Below are 20,010 nucleotides of genomic sequence, written 5' to 3'. Positions count from 1 at the left end.
GACAGTTCCTTACATAACTCTTAAATGTGTGGGTGTAGTAGGGCAAGCAAAAAGAAACCATTGCCACAAGTGAGCTGGTGGTGATTAGTGGGAGTAACAGACTAAAAGGAGTCTGATGCGTGTGCCCCAGCACTTGGCATGTTTTATTGTCACATTGAGAAAAGAAAAAAGTTGGGAGTTATTTTAAGCTGTTTGAAGTGGGCATAACTTCTTGCTAAATTAGACTGATGATAACGTCACTGGGGTGAACTGTTCTGTAATGCATAGGGTAAAAAGTATGTGGACTTCATTGTGCCATAAAAATGTAGTGATTTAGCGTTCTGAATACTGGAAAATCAACTTTTTGAGGCAGTTGGCAAAACGCAGAAGTGAACCTGGACACTTTAGTGCTGGTCAGAGGAAGTGAATGCATCTTGTGGGACTTCTGATGTTACTAAAAACCGAACAAAATATGGGACCATTTGTTTCCATTTTGGCACTTGACTTGAAATTTGCAATGTGTCGTTTTGCCACGGGATGTCACTGAAAACATACTGTGAGCTGTTACAATCCCCGTTTTTCTAGTTGAAAACTAGGCCTAAACAAGGCAAGTCTCTGTTCCCTTAATTAGAACCAGAATTTGCTAAAAAATGTACAGTGTGCAGAATACTATGTGGACAGGTAAAAATGTCTTGGGCCTGTTTCTGATATGCTGAAGGATAAAACACACATGCAACAGTAGCCACTCTTCTGGAAAAGTATGTATTGTTGAAGACGAACTCAAGAAGATAATTAGGAGTATTTGGCAATAAGCAAAAATTATATATTTATAATTTATTTATCTCTTCACTCAGTCTAGTGAGGACTGCATTATGTCAGAAACTGCAAGATTTGGAGGGTGAAGTTAATATAATAGTGGTAGTGCAAATCTGTACTAATGCCATCTTCTATGTGGACTCTTAAAATTTCTTAGGTCTTAATTACTGTTGTTTAAATCACGTATCTGCAAAATACAGCACAATTATTATTTTTCCTTTTGAAAACAATCCTGTGTATTATTTTCATTCTTTCTTTGATCAACAAAGCTTTCTTTGGTACGCAAAAAGCAAAGCAGCTGCTCTGCACAACATTAACCAGCATTAACATACAAGAGAACTCACCATATGTCACTTAGAGAAAACTATAGACATACCAGAACAAAACCAATTAAAAATATGTAATTTCACTTCTAAAATGAATTTTCATGAAGAATAATTTTAGTAAAGTTATGAAAACCTGCAATGTTCTTTTCACGTTTCTGGGAGATAAACATGATAATGAAGAGTCTTCCCTGATGATTTCCACCATACCAAAATTGAAAAGTAAGGCTTAGAAGAAATCCAGGATGGGGAGAGGAATAGAGAAAGACTCTTTCTCTTTTTCCAGAAGGTAAAATCCTCCAATTTCTTCCCGGTCTTTGGGTGGGGATCATATTTCAGAGGTATTACTGTAATCCACAAAAAGGTGAGCTCTATCCAGGAGTGCTCAATAGTGGCAGCTTGCCAAAAAACTGGCACAGCTTCCAGGATATAAAGTTGTGTGAATGGCTAACAGGGAAGAGAGTACATTTTTTTTCCTCTAGTTTCTCAGCTTGACTTTGGGACTGCTTAAAGCAGCCTCTTTCAAAGACTTTATATCCATGCCCGGCATGAGCAGGCAAGAGGAGTCATGGGATCCACAGGGCCTCCATACTCTTCTCACATTGCTTCCTTCAAAGGCACCAGTTCTCTTGTCTCTGTGCTATTCCAAGAAGAGATGTATAGCTGGAGGTGCTGTAAATAAGAACTGCCTTGGGGTATGAGAAAACAAGAGAAGTAATTTCTTTCATATGATTTTGTTAGTGGAATAGCAAAAAGTGTACTTAGACTTGTAATGCCTTGATGTTTTTAACTTTAAAATGTTTGTAAATGAGAGACTATGTTAGTCCTTTAAAAAACATTAAAAAGCAGGAATGAGTTCAGACTGGGCTTTATCATACGTGTGAAGCTAATGCTTGACACTTTCAAGAAAAGTATAATTTTAAAGGAAATATTTATCCTAATACAGGTAATATTGTATTATATACAGATGGCACATATATCTTACAAATACATATGTGAATTAGATGGGGTTTGGATAGAAGATAAGGTTTAATTAAAGGAAAGCTATTTTCACGAGATTAAGTCTTACCTATTTTGTTTTATTCTTGTCAAGCCAGCGACATTGTATAGTCGTCGTTGGAGTTTTCATCCGTAAAATTATCTCCCTGGTTATTAGTTTCTGAAAGAGAGGAACCTAATGAGGTTTCAGGTGAGGTGTTCAGCTGAGCTCACTGTCTGTCCCGGGTGATCAGCTCTGGCAGTTTTACAATACCCATCTTCTCTCCTGGGGCTGGACTGACCTGTAAACATTGTTTTCACTGCCTTTCCCTGTCTTTCTGTGAGACTTTTGGATTAATCCAGGGGGGGTGGTGGTGGGTGGTGGGGGTGTGTGAGGCCTATGCTGCACGTGTGTGGATAGTCCCAGGGAGGTTTAAATTAAAGGTAGTTGAGTACTTTAAAGCCAAAGAATTCCATTCGAACCAACAATGGGAGGTATTGATGTGTATGTCAATCTGTGATGTGATATCCACCTCGCCCTTTCCATCCCCAAATAACTATGAAGAACTGAACTTTTATTTGAGGAAGTCGTTGTCTTTGTCGAGGCCTGGAGAGAACATTATGTCGCTTGAGGAGACCCTTGGCTTAGCTCCCCTCTGCCAGCAAAAAAGCCATTCAAAAAGATATAGCAGCAACCAGTCATTCAATATTCATTTGTACTTAAAAGCAAAAAGAAATATGAGCACCTATCCTTGAGTTTAGTAATGTTTATTGAAGAACTATGCTATGTCATAAACCTGATACCTTGCAGTTTAATTTTCATAGGTAAGACTTACTCAAAAATGTCTCAGGATGAAACCAAGCAGAGAAATAATTAAAATTTCTATGAAGAGCAGTGCTTGTAAATATTTATATCAGAATTAATGGAAAAGGGGTTTTACTGACAATTTCATACAAGATATTACAGTACATAATTTAAAACGATTTTTTAGGATTATTTCTAACCTCTCATTTGATTTTGCCTCTAGCATTTTGTCACTGAAAATCGGGCATAAAACTCCTTAACACCAACATAGTATTAAGAAGCACGCATTATTTATTGCGGTGCTGGATGCACGGGGGATCCCTCCACCTAACGTGCATCCCCAACTATTTTGTGGGGTCCAGTTTTATGTTACATACCTATATATATTCGTAACATTTCCAGAAATTATCTGTGTATGTATGCGTCTTCTCAGGGGCTTCGTTAATATTATCGTGTCTGTTTTACGCTTGTGCAGTTATGCCTCCAGGTGGCCGCCTGATGGTCTGGTAGTTGTTAGCTTCTCTTCACTGCTCTTCATTCTGTGTTTTGCCCCGTGACCCACTAGGTTCTTACACACATCCCTTACTTGGCACCCTTTTACAAACCGAAGAACCAGCTCAGCCTGGTTTTTCTGCTGCAGACCCTCTCTTACCACTTAACACATTCCTTGGTGAAGGTAAACACTTCCATGTATGGTGAGCAGCTACATACAAGAACAGTAGCTGGCCCCAAACACATAGCTGACCTAAACCTAAACGTTTTTTCATGTGCTGGAACAAAGGATGAGTTAGTTTTTTATACATTGGAACAAAGGTATATGAAGTAACTACAGCATTGTATCCATTCTGGTCATACACACCTGTAAGGACAACAGGTTTTATAGTCATCTTTGAAAGCAAGATCAAGCAAATAAAAGCGTGGAGACTGCCCACGCGCTACAGACGCTGCTTAGGTGAGTGCTGGGCTGGTACCACGCCAGAAGCTGGTACATCCATCACAGCTGCTTGGCTTCTGCCAGCAGCACTCCCAGCTCAGGGAAATGGGACAGCCCCAGGGGGAAGGGCAGTACTCCGCGAACGTCGTGGCTGTGGATAGCTGTTCCTTCGGGGGGGAGCTGGAGTTGCGGTTTCTATGGCTCCTCACAACCATCCAGCCCAGCCACGGCTTTCACTCGACTACCTGAGGGGAGACGAACCACCTCCCACCTCAGGTGTGGAGAAGCTTCGCCCCAGCGTGGGCTCGTGCCTCCGAGGGCCGCGGGCCGCCCCCAGGCCTGTGGAGACGGGGGCGGGAAACCGGTGGGGCGCAGCGGTCCCCGCCCTGCCCCGCCCCGCCCCCGTTGGCCGGCGCCCGTGAACGCGGAGGGCGGCAGTCGTCGGGGCCTGTGGGTGCCTCACTGGGCCCCAGCAGCTGCTGTGAGCGCCCGGCGCTCTCCGGGGCGCCGGAGGGGCAGAGCGGAGCGTCACCCCAAGGTAGAGAGCGGCGGGGCCTCGCTGGGGTGGGGTGTGCGCCGAGCGGCCGGGGCGGCGGCCGGGACTGCGGGCATGCCAGGTACTGTTGCCGTGTGTGCTGTGGAGAGCAGGGGGAAAGGGCATCTTAAATGGTTCATCTCCGACATACATGGATCTTGAAACAGTTCTGGGGACTTCATCAGTCCAAAAAATTTACTAAGTCTGAATTCGTTTGGTCACGCTACAAGGCGTGCTGCAGGTGTCCGTGGGGCTGCGTGATGTTCAGAGCGGCCTCGTGTGAGGTGCCATCCCGCTGGCAAGGCCGATGCTGCATTTATCACAGTTCAGAGGACGGTGGTAAAATGTGTCCAAAGAAGTAGTTCAGTCCTAACACTTTACAGCAAGCATAAATAATAGTTATGTTAGGATATATAACTGTTACTATGTTTTTCAAAAAGTGCTCTTTCACAAGTTGAGGAAGAAGTGGTATTGTGAGTGAGCAAATACTATGTACTCTATCTGTAAATTTGAGTCCTTGATGCTGATTTAAAGAATCAATTACCAATTTGTGAGCTGAGGATATCTTTATTCGGCAGCGCTGGGTGCATGGGGGATTGCTCCACCAAAATCATGCGCACCTAGGGGACTTTTCAGTCCCTTCTTTATACAGGCTATTCATACCTATTCATTCATTTTCTGGGAAATCATTTAGATACTCATTACACTTCTGGGGACTCATTTACATATCTCGCGCCTGCACAATATCCTTGAGGAGTGGTCATCTGAGGGTCTGCAGGATGAAGATCGTGAGTCTTCCTCCCGTGAACTTTTTACTTCTTGTCTCTGCGCAGACTCCATTCCTCACTAAACTATTAACCATGATTTAAAGTTCTTGCTTTGCCATGTTGCAGAAACGACAGATACTTAAAACCATATATTTTCTTAGAGATAACAAAAATCCAAGGGCCTGGCAATTACTACAATGCTCAGCCAGCTGCTGAAGGTACCTTGAAGGTTACTCTGATCTGTTCTCTTCCCTTTCTGGAAAGACTAGGGCAATGCATATTATATGGAGAAAGTTGTGAGTGCCTCTTCCAAAGAGAACAGAATGCTAGGATGGCATTCACCTCATCTAATTGGCAAGTCAGTGGTGATGATGGCTGTAATAGAGGTATCTAGGCTGTCTTTATTGTCAGAGGTACTCCTAGGGCATGTTTAATTTCAGGATGCGTGCCTAAATTTGATCACAGGAATCACTTTCTAGCAATGCCTCTTTGTAGGTACCCAAAATTAAGTCAGCTTACTCCTGAACAAAATTATCACTTACACTGGTGCTTAAAAACACCTTGAGGCTGATGGTCAGACTGATGATCAGTGGCAGAGATTTGATTCAGATGAGGCTGAATGTGGTAGGGAAATTGCTCATCAAACCAGCTGCCCTAGGTTTCCTTGAAATTCTTGAATCTGGGCATGGAGAGAAACTGTTGTGGTTGTGCTGGTGGTGATAACTTCCTGCTGGCGGGTAATTGATGTTCATATTCTGCTGTTAGACCCGTGGGCTATATCCTGTGTTGTAACAAGAGCAGACTGTCGGGCACTGAACAGTGCTGTGAGGCACTGGTGTGCTTGCCATCCACCCACCCTCTCTCACTGCAGCTCATTCATCTTTCACTGAGGGACTCATTCCAGCAACTCTATCATAGTTATTTTGAGAAAGCTGCCAGAAAAGCACTCTGTCTTTCTCTTCCTTCTTGTATTTCAAAGTGTTTGAGGTTTTGTAAGAAAACGTGACAGTAGTGTGCGTTGATGATAACTACCTTAATATCCCTACATTCAGCTGAACTGAACAAAATTTGAACACTTACAAATGTTTCTGGCTGTGCTATATATTTGAGAGGATGCTGATAAATAGAGGTAATTCCTAAGTTATGCCCGTGTTTCTTAGTATCATGTATTTCCTCTATTTTGATGTAGCTGAAATACAAAAAGATGTGTTTCTGCATCCTTCTGTGCCTAGCAAATTAAATGGTAGCTTTCTCCTCCCTGGTTTATGTTGCTGCAACAAGCCGTCATGAGCGATGGTTGGTTGTGCTTTATGATTTTTTTTATGGCAATGAGTATTTGTTATTAATTGTTATTAATTCAGTAGCATTTGCTCACTCAGGCTTGATGAAAACATAAAAATAAAATGACAATGACAATAAAGTCATAATTTTTTCACTGACTCTCCTAATATATTTATATACCCTTAGAACAGAAGAAGTGGCAAAATTAACTACTACAGAATGTCACAGGACGGAGCCCACCCAGAATGCTTTTTGCCACAAAGCATCTTTCAGGTCTTCCTAAATAATTCAAAATGTATTTTTGTGCACCGCTAGTAGTGGCTGGAGAAAATTCTCTGACTGTTAGAATCAAGTGAACATCACAGAATTCAGTATTCAGTGATACTGATTCCTCATGCATTACAGAATCGGTGTGTGCAAGCAATGGAGTTTCTGCATCACACTGTATCCATATCTTGATTGGGCTGGGATTTTGGAAATCTGAGAACTCAGAAAATTGGAAAGCTGTGTGAGGCAGTAATGGTCCTACAGACTGAGATGTTACAATAAGTTGCTAGTGCCAAAATAGTTAGCAACTTCTGGATTCTTACAAAAAGGCCATATAGTATTTTTCTAAAAAGACATTATTTCAGGGAAATTGTTAACATTTTGATGTTATTTTATATTATGATATAGATTTATATTATATATTTTTATTTATTATTTTATATTTTATTGATGAATTCAATTTAATAATTCATTTGCTACATTTCTGCTGGCCTTTATGAAGTATGTGTAAGGGATACGAGCCCAAGTCAGAGAGGGTGATTGAAGGCATTCCTAAAATCTAACAGAACCATAGTAACTGTTGGAAGCTTGAGGCTAGGCCAAGAGAGGTATTTCCTCTTACAGTAGTATAACTGTAGTTTGACAGTTTGAGAAAGTTTTTGACTTAAAGGTTAAGGATCAGATTCTCCATTGTCCAGAACCCTTAAAAATTTCTGTTCAAAATGGTGCTAGTGGTGTGCCTATTCTTAATTTGTGAATAATGTATACTAGTGGGTTTTTTAAGCATAAATTGCTTCTTATTATGAAATACTCTCCGCAAATCCTTGAAGATTAAGTAAAACACTTCCTCCTTATCCTCACAGACTGAAGATCTGAAGAAGATAAACCACGAGCTAAGGAAGCATGTCATACAACTTCTTGATAACAAGCAAGTGGTGGAAAATCAAGTGGATAGGTTCACTTGTAAAAGTGATCGTCTGTATAAAGAACTGGCTGTAATTGGCAAACTATCTGAGCAGCTGGAAAAAGAATTGCTATTGAATACTGCTGATAAGGAGCTTGAGGAAGCAAAGGTATCTTCTTATTAGAATGAATATTGTGCAGTGATATTTTAATGTTGTTTGCTAATATTCTGGCAACTGTTTTGGGGTTGGTTTTCTTTTTTTGCCTTTTGGTCTGAATTTCTAGCTTTCATCTCTGCTTTGAAGTATATTTGCAGGGACGGAGGAGCAGTAGGTGCTGGCAGTATGTTATTTTTCAGGTGTAGAATGATGCAAGGATTAAAATCATGCTTGCAGTTGGAAAGAATGTGGTTTCAGTGAAAACTGGTTTTGATTTTCCAGGATAATGGAAAATTGCGTTCTATGCACGTGCAATTATGTGGTTTAGTAGTAGTGGTGAGATGAGAGAAAGCATATTCTTTGTTTGCCGTTAGTGTAGCTACATACATATTTCTTTAGCCCATAGGTATAGTCAAACTGTCCCTGTTTTCCAAAGTTTCTCAGTAAGACAGTTCTGGGAAAAGTGTTCCATGCTTCCTTTTCCATTCATTCACCTGACAGTAACTCAACTGTTACAGTTTTTCCTAATCCTGTACTGCATCTGAAGATAAAACTTCTAACGAATTCCCTTCTAGATTAAGTTTATTGTTACTAAATAGTATGTTTTCAGCCTAGTCAAACTGGAAAACTTACACAAAATTGGACTAGAATAGTTGAGTTAAAATGCTGGATTTGCACTAATGATTATCCAAAACTAATGCATCTCTTGCTCTCATTTTTTATGGTAGATTCAAGTTCAACAGCAGCAGAACAAGATAAAGAAGCTGGAACACACGGTGAAAACACTGAAATCTGTGAGTTAAACATGTATCCTTAGTATATATGTAGCTATGAAATCAGGTCATTTCCACATGAAATTAAATACTTGTATAAGTGAATTTCACTTGCTTTGTTTTCACTGATAACAGACAAGTTATGGAATGGATAAACATGTCTGTTTTCATTTGTAGTTTTCTGTCTCTAGATGGATGGGTATCTGTTTATATTTTGCAGCTAGCCTGTAATGATTTTGCTTTTGACAATCTTAATATTTTTTTTTTTACAAAATTGCATATGACTGTTCTGAATAACTTGCAAAACAGAAGTAACATTTTTTTTCTTTAAAAATTGTCTCTTGGTATTCTGTCTTCCTTAATGTGTTATGATACTATTGGAATATTTTGAAATTTACACAATGTTGTAATTGTAGAAATATTTGCCAGTGGTAAATCTAACTTAAATTAACATTTGAATTTATTAAGTGGACTCATTCACTTGCTTCCACTATAAATTTAGAGGGAATTTTTTAATGTGTTCAAGACAATAATTTTGTACTGTAATTTAAATATTTGTCTCAAATTTCAGAGGAGTGGGATGGTTGTAGTTTGGGGTTTGTTGTTTTGGTTTTTGTTTTTTTTCTTTCCTGTATATGATATTTGAGCTTATGCCACAATCCTGCAAAGAACCCAGCTCTGGGAAAAAAAACACTCTGACCACGTAGAGTTTGCTGCTCAATTTTCTTGGACAGATTTTGATCCTTCAGCCAGAAAGCTTGAGATTTGAGAGCTAGATTTACTGAGAGATTTAGGTAATTATAAGTTTTCAGGGTTTTAAACACCTACTTCTGCATGTGTTTTAACAAAAATAATACTAAATTTGCAGAGCTTAGTATTCCCTAGGTGCTTAAACTTTCAAGAGTCCATCTACCAACAGACAGATTGTAATGGAGAGGGATTTGGTGTGCAGTTTTGAACTTTGGCATTGCAGTTCATCTCCAAAATCTGTTTTAGGCTCACACATGACTTTAGGATTTCAACTGTATACTTATTTGCACATTACTTTATTTCCATTTCAAAAATAGACCTTTCATGGATCTCAAGCAAACATAGTGACCTAATTTCTTTCATATTTAAAAATGCATTAAATACTCCAATACAAATCTACTTAGTTGTCCTCCTTAGTTTTGAACAGATATATTCCTGGTTAATTAACATTTAGCTTTTATGTCCTTCTCTGTCCTGTTAGATCCATTTTAAGACATTCAGACATATCCTGCAACATAACAAAAAAGAGAAAATACAGACATTGAGAAGTTAAAAGTTAAAGAATGTTACAAAAATTCTATTTTGGTGAATTAATTCTCTCATTTCTGCACATGCAGGTTATTCTACAAACAGAAGCTGAAGTAAAGCAAGGGAGGTCACCTTCAGGGCTTGATGCCTTTATTAAGACATTGGAAGAGGACAGAGACTACTATAAATGTCAGACTGAGAATTTGCTGAAGGTATTTAAAAACGCATTTTCAAGTCCTATGCAAACTTCTACTTGTGGCAGCATGTCAACAAAAAAATCACCTATCCAGGTAAGCTTGGGAAAACACTTTGAAAGAGGAGGAATGCATTTTTTAGAATGTTGGTTTATCTTATGCTAAACTACCAAAGCCATAAGTACCAGGAAGAAAAACTAATTGATTATAAATAGAAGGATGCATAAGATGGGAGCGGGTCAATAATGTGAACTTAACTGCTGCTTTACATTGCATGCATGTATATCACTTGAAATGGTTACTGGCAACTACTTAAATTTTAAGTAATTATTAACATGATTGTTAGTACAGTTTGTGGTAGACATTTGCTGCTCAAAATAAAAGTGTATTTTACAAATGTTATGTATATCTCTACTTTAGTACTAAATAATATGTATGTATGGTCTTGACTATCTGGAGGTTACTAGGTTGAAGGTTTATTAAATCTTTCATAGAAATTTCCAAATCAGATATAAGAAGAAAACATATCAAGGTTTTTTTCTCTGCTTTAAACTTATATCACCTTATTCTTTAAAGGGAGTGAGTTCTGATCCAGAAGTTTTGAAAATATGGAGAGAACGTGAAGAACTTAAGTCAACGCTGAAAAAATATGAGCGCCATGTGGCAGAAATTCATGGTAACTTCAAAGTTTTAACAGCTGAGAGAGACAGCATTGTCAGTCTTTATGGACAGGTAATTTTGTTTATATTTGTATGGTTAATTAAAATACGATGATGTACAAGATAAAAATCCTACTTTTGTTTTTGTGTGAAAAAGAAAAAGTGCAAAGCATTTGTTTTAAAAAAAAAAGTTATGGAAATTCTGTAATTTGGTTCTGAGAGTTAAATACAAGTTTGTGAGTGCTGTCCTGAGTTAAGAGTGTTTCCCTGAATCAAAGAATATACGCGCAAATTACTACTTCATCTTTGATACTACACAGTTTCTGGGATGTTCTGCATTACCAGCCATTTGTCACAGTAATATTTTACATTTTTTATTCCACATTTCTGTTATGCTGCTGTTTTTAAAAACAGGCACAGGAAGAGATTTCCCAACTTTGTCCGGAATTTATCAAATGCTCTAGGACTCCTAAATGTGCTGTGGCAGCTCAAGCTATGTTAAGACATGTGGAGATAGAAAGGGATACAGCACTGTCAGATTTCCGAAGGATGACTACAGAACGTGACAGCCTCAGGGAGCAGTTAAAGGTTTGATTCCACCCCCTCCAGGTTATTTTAACATGAAAAGTTAGTGCTGTAATTGGTGACTAAAGATTTCCATTCTAATCCAGAGAGTTAATGGTATTACATGTCTGTGTTGAGTTCAGACTTGGTTTTATGTGATTTTGTTGTTTGATACAGGTTTCCCAAGAGATTGTGTTTAAAGAAAAGGCTCATTTGGAACAGAGAATTGAAGAGCTAGAAACTACTATTCAAAATGTAAGGGAAAATAATTATTTTTGGAATTGTAAATGTGGTAATACAGGTAATGTTCATGGTTAATCCTGCAGGACCAACCTGACTTTCTGTCAGGAAACAATGGGCTAAGGGCAGTGGATGTCACTTACCAAGACTGTAACAAGGCTTTTGAGAGTTACCCACAGTGTTCTTGTATCCAGGTTAGGATGTTATGGCCTGGATGGGTGGGCAGCTAGATGGGGAAAAAATTGATAGGATGGTCAGTCTTACCAGGTAGCATTTAATTTGGCTTGGAGACTGTTAACATTGAGCACCATGGGGGTTTGTTCTGAGGCCTGTCCTGTTTAACGTTTTTATCAGTGACCTGAAGGAGGCAACAAAATTGCAGGCTCATAAAGAAAGCTTGCAGATGACACCAAATTAGGGAAAACTGTTGATATGCTTAAGAGCAGGGCTGTCATCCCCAGCAACTGAGACAGGCAGGAAGAATGGACAACGGGAACCTTATGACGTCCAACAAGGATGAATGCCAAGTTCTGAATTTGGGAAGAAGAGCCATTGTCACCAGTACAGGTTGGAGCCAATGGGTCTGGGAGCAGCTCTGCTGAAAATTCAGGCCCTGGAGGCCCTGGTATACAGCAAGCTGTACGTGACCCAGTAGTATGCCTTAGTGGCAAAGGCGGGCAAGAGTGTTGTAGGCTGTATAAACAGGACACAGCCTGTAGCTCAAGGGAGGTGATTGCTCCCCTTTACTGAGCACTCATTAGACCACACCTGGAATACGTGGCATCCAGTTTTGCCACCATGGTACAAGAAACACATTACCAAACTGGAGTGAGTTTAATATAGAGCTCCCACAATATTTAGGGCTGGAAAACTTTCCCTATGAGAGGAGACTAGTGGAACTGGGCTTGTTCCACCTGAGGTAGAGGTGGCTTAGGGAGGACCCAAGTCCTACCTGCCAGTGCTCATCAAGAAGTCAGAAACAGGCTTTTCACAGCAGTGCATGGTGGAAGGATGAGAAACAATGGGTATCAGTCGAAAGGAGGAGGTTTCAGGCTGAACACACAAGGAAATACTTCTTTCTCGTAAGGACAGTCAAGCAGTCCCCAGCATTGTTGGAGACTTTCAAGACTGGACTGGACGAAGTCCCAGGCAACCTGACCTCAGAGCTGGCCCTGCTTTGAGCAGGAGTTTAGATTAGAGACCTCCCAGAGTCCATTCCAGTGTGAATTATCTTATGATTGTATATTATTAAGACCTGATGCTCCAAAAACAGATGTAATTGTACGGTTCTGTTTTAAGTTACTTGTGTGTGCAATTGTTTGCTAATATATGGTGCTAAAACAGAAAATGAAAACATTAATAAAATCAATATAAATCTTCAATATATTTACAGTCTTGGTAGAACTCGAGTTTTAAATAGATTAACATTGATTTCTGGAGTGTATCTTTCTTCTAGATCTTGTGACTATAAATTCTATTTAATTTTCTTTTTCCCCTTCAGCCTTTTAAATCCTACCAAGCTTGTAAGTGTAGTGCCAAGGTCTATAATAGTACACTGAGTGCATCTGTAATGAAGAATACACTGTAGGCTTAAATAGCTCTGAGTACTCTGAGTAGTAAATTAGGTTTAATCACACGCTTGACATATGATGTGCAGTGAATATTGGGAATAGTCTTGTTTTAGGTACATCATCTTATTTCTTGAGTTCATTTGGTACCCTCTGAGGGCAGTACATCAATATGAAATTTATAGCATTAATATGGAAAAAGTTACTATGTACCAGAGCCTTACTGACTTGCTCTTTAGAGGTATGACTTTTGATTATAGTAACACAAAAATTAGTACCGAAAGAATCAGTAAATGAGAAGAGGGATGAGGTAGAGATTTTTTTTACCTCAAGAGCCATTTCAAGTAATTTTGAAAGGACAGTTCTTTGAATGTTAAGTTTAAGCATTTAATAAAGCAGGGGTCCTCAAACTTTGTATACAGGGGGCCGGCGCATGGATGAAGCGGCAGGCAGTCATCTGTGGCTGCTTGGTTTCCCCCCCGAACCCCTGGCGGGGGGGGTGGGTGGAGGGGTTCTGTAAATACCGGGGGCCGGATTGAGGACCCTGGGGGGGTGTGTCTGGCTGCGGGCCGTAGTTTGAGGACCCCTGTAATAAAGAAACACATCTTCCTTTAAACTGGAGATTTCAAACTAGCTTTGCTGGAGTCTGTGCAAGAGGTTTTGGAGCTGTTCTTTGTCTAGGTACAGATCTAAAGGCCTCATGGTGGTAACTTGGTCATATAGAGCTTTATGCAAGTGTTCTACGGTGATTTCTCTATCCGGTTGTCAGCATAGCTATACAACATAGTAGAGCCCTAAAGCCATCATGGGTAGTGTTGTATCCCAAACTGGGATTTGTCCCTTCATACACTCATATTAATGTTTTCTATTATATAATTTTGCACTGCAAACTTTTAATGTTGATCAATATCAAACATTTTTGCCCTTGGGCATAATTACCAACCTAAAATTTGCACTAATGAATTCAAATATTCCCAGAGATCTGAAAGACAGGAAATTGTCCTTCAGAGGACGTGAAAATCACGTTGCAGGTCTTTGCCAACTACCTTCAGTAGACCTGGAATCAGGCCCTGAGTAAATGAGATACTTGCATATTTCTTCTTCAGTAAAAGTTTTGTGCTAAAAACAGAGCAGTATTTGAATTAATTGAAGAAATTCTATGTATAAATCAGCTTTTTGGGGGGCTTTTAATATTTCATTATATTTATAGTTAGATAGTGAACGGTTAGAACAGATGTCCAGAGTGGTGCTGATGAAAGACACGATTGATTCTCTGGAAACTGAGATGAAAAGATTGGCAAGAGCAGCATGGGACTCTGAAACTGAGCTGAGCCGACAGAAAGCTGAATATGTTTCACTGAGGTAAGTAAAAGCATATAATTGCATTAGTTTGGCAAGCAATGTTAGCCTATATTCATTGGTTTTCATAACTGTTATATAGCTCAAAGGGAAAGGAATTTGTGATAGTTGTTCTTATGAGCTATCCTTTTTGGAATTAAATTGTTTTCCTTGTTGCTTATCTGTATGTAAATGTTCTTGGCTTGTTGATATTATGTATGCTGAAAATCATCTTCAGTGAAAAAGTAAAATTTACTCTGAGAGATTTAGGAGCTTTCTATTAGAAACTGTAGGGTCTGATGTATTTTGGTAAATTGCATATGAATTGAAAATATTTTTTTTTGATTTTTCATTGTTTTTACAGAGGCAAGCAAACACATGAGTGCCACATGTAGTTACTTTCAAGCATCCTTTTCTTAGTCTTGGAGCTTTTTCATGAGGGGAAATAAAACTGAAGCCTTGTGTAGGGTTTATGGGCTGCTGCTCAACTGGAGTTCCTGAGCATGTTCAGAAGCATGTAGTAGGACTAAACTCAATCAAAGCCTTTAGGTAATAAAGCATAGGTTAGTGAGTGCAAGACAGAAAAGGTAATTTACTGACTGGAAGGGAAGATCAATCACATGAAGTGTTTGTGGAGAGATACGAAGGACTAGATCACAGACTGAACTAGGCTACAGAGTGAACAGACTGCAAGAGAAGATACTGTGACTTTTTCCTTTTGTGTTTTCTTAAATATAATTCAGTTAGGCAGACACTCTCCTAAACCTGTGTGTCCTTACAAGTCACCATTGTAGTTGACGCATGGGTGTTGTAGTTTTTTTGTTGGATTTTGCTTGGTGGGAATGCTGGGTGGTAGCATGCAATATTATGCTGGCCCACAATACCTTTCTATGGGTACTGTGATTTCTAAAATAACATGAACTCCCTTTCAAATCCAGTCCTGAGTTATTGCTGCTTTATAATAAGTTGTCAGATTTAGGAATACTGTAAAAATTTAGTTGCTGAGGATTAGTTACTGCTGCTAAAATACCTTTTGCTTTTCTCCCCCAAACCAGTCTGATAGCTCTCTTCAGTTTCTTCAACAGTTGGGGAATCATTAATATTACTACACGATTCAAACGTATGACTTGGGTCTAACTGGAAATAGGCCAGGCATTCCAATCTATGTCCCAAGTGATGATTTTTATTTTAATAATTTTTGAGACATTTTTACGTCCACCTGTAATTCTTCTTACTGTTCTGTGATTTTATACAGGAGTATTATTCAGACTTTAATATCCATGGATTAAGGTTAACATTAATAAAATATCCCCAATTGTCTAAAATATGCAGGAGAATCTTACTTTTTCCTAACTTTTGCAATTTTGTTGACATTTCAAAAAGGAAAAGAATTAACATATAAACATCCGAATTGTCGTGTTTAATGCTTCTGCTTTTCCAGATTATTGAATGAAAAGACAGAACAGAGTCTTTCAGAGGCTCAGCAAAACCTTATTAAGAAAAAATATGAAATGCAACTTACCCAAGAGAAAATTATGCTTTTGAATGAAAAAATTGGTGAGTGACAGATACAAATTTTGTAATAGAATTCAATTTTATTGAATTATTCTATTACTGCTTTTTTTCTTATGGGTTGAAAGAAAAAGTGTTGAATGCAAATAAATACACTTTTGACAGTTTTAACATTTCAAGTGCAAAACAATTGTTTTCTTTCATTATTGGAAGGTTTTTGCATTTTAAAATTATGTAATAAAGCTCTTGCAAGTAAGTTTCAGTGATAATACAGACTGTCAGCCAAACAATGTGTGTTGGTACCAATGTGCAGTGTCTGAGCATATCAGTTGTATTTGTGATCCATCAAGGTCGTGTTTGCACCTCTCAGCACCATAAGATGATGATGATGATGGAATCAGGAAAACATCCATCCTTTATAGTATGTATCCTACACTGTATGTTGCACCTTTTTTGTATTGTGAAACTAAAAGAGGTGGATACAGGAATTATTCTGTAGTGCCAAGGAATACGCTCTTGCTTCCAAAATTGCAACTGCATTGTGTTAGCAGTATTTTACTGTGTTCTATAGATGCAGTTGACATAATCACAAACACAGTGCTGAATTTGTGAAGGGAAAATAAAGTTAATTATAGCTAATTTCATCTAATGTTAGAGCTGACTATTGCTATTAAAATATCTGGTTATTTACAAATTTCAGACTCTGGTAATTTGGTTTTAAATATTTCACTTGAGATAAACATTTCATTCATATGAATAAGCATTTCATTCAAGTGAACTTAAGGTTTTTTTAATGTTTTGGCTAAGATGTTTAAGCCACTCCTGAGAAGGCTACAGAAAAATATGCTTTGTCCACACTGAAATCCACATACTTTGTTTTAAAAGTTGGATACTTCTGGTACAGTAGGGAGTGTAGCAGAGTAAAAAAGTAGGGACTTCATGTTTGATAGGCATGTCAATCTATGTGTTGTTGCATGCTTTTGATCATTCCCAGGATATGTATCTGAATTAAATGTATTTTAAGAAAAAAAAAAAAAACCAACAGAAAAATCAGTTCATTAAAGCTGAATAGAAACTTTTCAGAATTTGGCATCTTGAGTTCCTATATAATCTGACTGAAGCATGTTCCAATCTAGATTCATTAGCATTTTTCAGTGCTGTGAGGCAAGTCCAGGCAAAGAATCTTGAAATTAACGGAGACTGTCTGTATTCTGTTACTATCCTGTGACCACAGGGATAACAGTGGGCGATGCTGAAGGAGAGGAAGTGTAGGTGTGGGGAGAAATGTACTGAGAGAAGAAAGTTGAGAGGTTTTAACTGCCAGATCAATAAGGAGAGGATACTTCAATTACAGTTTGATAAGGCAGCCCAATCCTAGAGAAATAGGTAGGAGAAGTAAAGTTAATAAAGAGTCAGGAGACAAGTAGAGAATAGGGATATTGGCCGGACAAGAATTTGCAACAAGGATTGGTTGTCAAAGGAGACTGTAAGTATGAAACAGCGAGATTGGAAGTCAGTGAACGGAGAAACAGAAGTGTGGATGTGGCACCAGGGAAAGCTGGGGCAATGCAAGAAATCAGAGATTGAAAATTAATAGTGAAGGGAGGGAGTGAAGAAGGATCCAAGACATCAGTGAGGAGAGCTAGTACGAAGTGGTTAAAGAGACTGGAAAGATCCTCAAAATTGGATAACTAGTTCAGAGATTGCAGATAGGACTTGGAGCTATTGGACATGCACTGCGACTAGAACCTGTGCACAGCTACACACAGAGAATATTTAGGACTTTGACAATAATGCTGAAAGCAGGAGAAAGGTTGGAATTAAAAGGAGATTGAGATGGAAAATGTGGGTTTAGGAGTTTCGTATTAATAGGGAAGGAGTCTAGGATGAGAAGCCTTAAGACTTGGGGCTGACCAAAGTGAAGAGAAAGTATTAGCAGCTAATGTTATCTTCTTGGAGAGGTAGAATTGAAGAAGATGGAAAGAAAGTGTGTGTGCCCACTAGAGAATGCTTTCCCTTTTAGGAGTCTGGAATGGAGCTAGGGATTTCCAAGACTTGTGTTACATTATTTTTGCTGACAAGAGAAGGTACATTTGGCAAAGTGTCTCTTTCCAGTGCTTGTCTGCAGAGAGAACAGCAGTATAATCCCCAGTGGTTTGTCTTATGTGTCATGTGACACACAATGGGAATCCAAATTGTGCTTTTTGTTTTTCACTCAAGCAGCTTATTTCCGAGACAAACACTTAAGAAGTTGGGAATGCCAGTTTTAAGGTTGTCTGTACTACTTAATAAATAAACTCCAGGTTGTGGGGTTTTTAAAACTTATGCCATTGTTTTTAATTACACTATCATGTGTTTTTCTATAGAAGCCTTTGCACCAACTTTTGCAGAGTTTTGTAGGGAGTAAATCAGTGTTGTCTAGTGAAGCAAGCTGGTCTGTCAGACCTTCTTAGCCGAAAATACAGTGAATAAAGCAGGTAATTGCAGAAAGAAAGCACACACTATTTAAACTGTTAAATATTGTTATACAATATTTTATACTATTGCTGTCTGTATGTTAGAATTTTGGGGAGCTTTTCAGAATTGCTCACTAACTATACATCTGACCTCTTTTCACAGTGCCTGATTTTGAGACTTTGGTTATTAGTTTTCAGAAATGTTGAGCACTCACAGCTGAGGCAGCAATCCATGTTTGGGTTTTTTTTGAATATGCAATACATTCTACCCTGAAAATTTAGGTCACAGTTTGGGCACCCAAAATAATCAGATAGCATTTTTAATTGATCGTTGTGCCTCCATTCCTTCTCTGTAAAATGGTGAAACACACCCTTGCTTAGAATCACAGAATGGTTGAGGTTGGAAGGCACTTCTGAAGGTTAGCTTGTCCAGCCTCCCTTGTCAAGCAGGGCCACCTAAAGCCAGTTGCCCAGGACTGTGTCCAGATGGATTTTGAGTATCTCCAAGGAAGGTGACTCTGTAACCTTCCTGGGCAACCTGTTCCAGCGCTTGGTCACCCACACAGTAAAAAAATGTTTCCTGATGTTGGGACGGAACCTCCTATGTTTCAGTTTGTGCCTGTTACCTCTTATACTGTTACTGGGCACCACTGAAAAGAGCCTGGCTCTGTCCTCTTTATGCTCTCCCTTCAGGTATTTATATATATTTATAAGATTCCCACCTGAGCCTTTTCTTCTCCAGGCTAAACAGTCCTGGCTCTCTCGGCTTTTCCTCATAGGAGAGATGCTCCCATCCCTCAATCATCTTCATGGCCCTTTGCTGGACTCTTTCCAGTATGTCCATGTCTCTCTTGCACTGAGGAGACCAGAACTGGACCCAGCATTCCAGATGGGTCGCTTCAGAGCTGAGTAGATGGGAAGGATCACCTCCCTTGAGCAGGGAACCATATGTTACCTAATGCAGCCCAGGTACCATTCACCTTCTTTATAGCAAGGGCACACTGGTGGCGCATGTTCAACGTGGTGTTCACCAGAACCCCCAGCTTTACTGCCAAGTAGCTTTCCAGCTGAGTGGCCCCCAGTGTGTACTGCTGCCTGGGGTTGTTTGTCCCCCGGTGTAGGACTCTGCACTTCCCTTTGTTGGATTTCATGAGGTTCCTGGCAGCCTGTTTCTCCAGCCTGTCAAGGACCCTCTGGAAGGCAGCATGACCCTCTGGTGTATCAGCCACTCCTCCCAGTTTTGTGTAATCAGCAAAATCCTGACAGTACAGTCTGCCCCATCATCCAGATTATCAATGAAGATGTAAAACTAGACCCAGTATTAACCCCTGGGGCACACTACTAGTTACTGGCCTCCAACTAGACTTTGTGCCACTGATCACCACCCTCTGGGCCCGGCCATTCAGACAGTTTTCAATCCACCTCACTGTCTGCTCATCCAGCCCATATATGTCAACAGCTCATCTGTGTATCTTATGGGAGTGTCAGAGGCCTTATTGAACTCAAGCTAAACAACATCTGCTGCTCTCCGTTCATCTACCAGGCCATTCAATTTATCACAGAAGTTGGTCAGTCGTGACTTTCCCTGGGTGAAGCCATGCTGACTTAATCCTGATAATTTTCTTGTCCTTAATGTGCTTGGAAATGGTTTCCAGGGTTAGCTGCCCTATCAGAATTTTCTT

General features: G+C 39.4%; 1 protein-coding gene across 1 annotated transcript in view; it reads left to right on the top strand.

The window, feature by feature from the left end:
- The first annotated feature begins 5,421 nt into the window (after positions 1-5,421).
- TSGA10 (testis specific 10) overlaps positions 5,422-20,010 on the top strand; it is a 28,334-nt gene continuing 13,745 nt past the window's right edge. Inside the window, exons 1-9 of the mRNA XM_027792885.2 lie at positions 5,422-5,523; positions 7,549-7,758; positions 8,475-8,540; positions 9,887-10,087; positions 10,568-10,723; positions 11,065-11,238; positions 11,392-11,469; positions 14,233-14,384; positions 15,802-15,917. Coding sequence (XP_027648686.2) covers positions 5,422-5,523; positions 7,549-7,758; positions 8,475-8,540; positions 9,887-10,087; positions 10,568-10,723; positions 11,065-11,238; positions 11,392-11,469; positions 14,233-14,384; positions 15,802-15,917 — 1,255 coding nt within the window. The remainder of the gene's footprint in view (positions 5,524-7,548; positions 7,759-8,474; positions 8,541-9,886; positions 10,088-10,567; positions 10,724-11,064; positions 11,239-11,391; positions 11,470-14,232; positions 14,385-15,801; positions 15,918-20,010) is intronic.

The sequence above is a fragment of the Falco peregrinus genome, chromosome 4, assembly GCF_023634155.1.
Source record: "Falco peregrinus isolate bFalPer1 chromosome 4, bFalPer1.pri, whole genome shotgun sequence".
NCBI lineage: Eukaryota > Metazoa > Chordata > Aves > Falconiformes > Falconidae > Falco > Falco peregrinus.
Note: the sequence above shows the minus strand (reverse complement) of the source record. Positions and strands in the feature narration are given on the sequence as shown.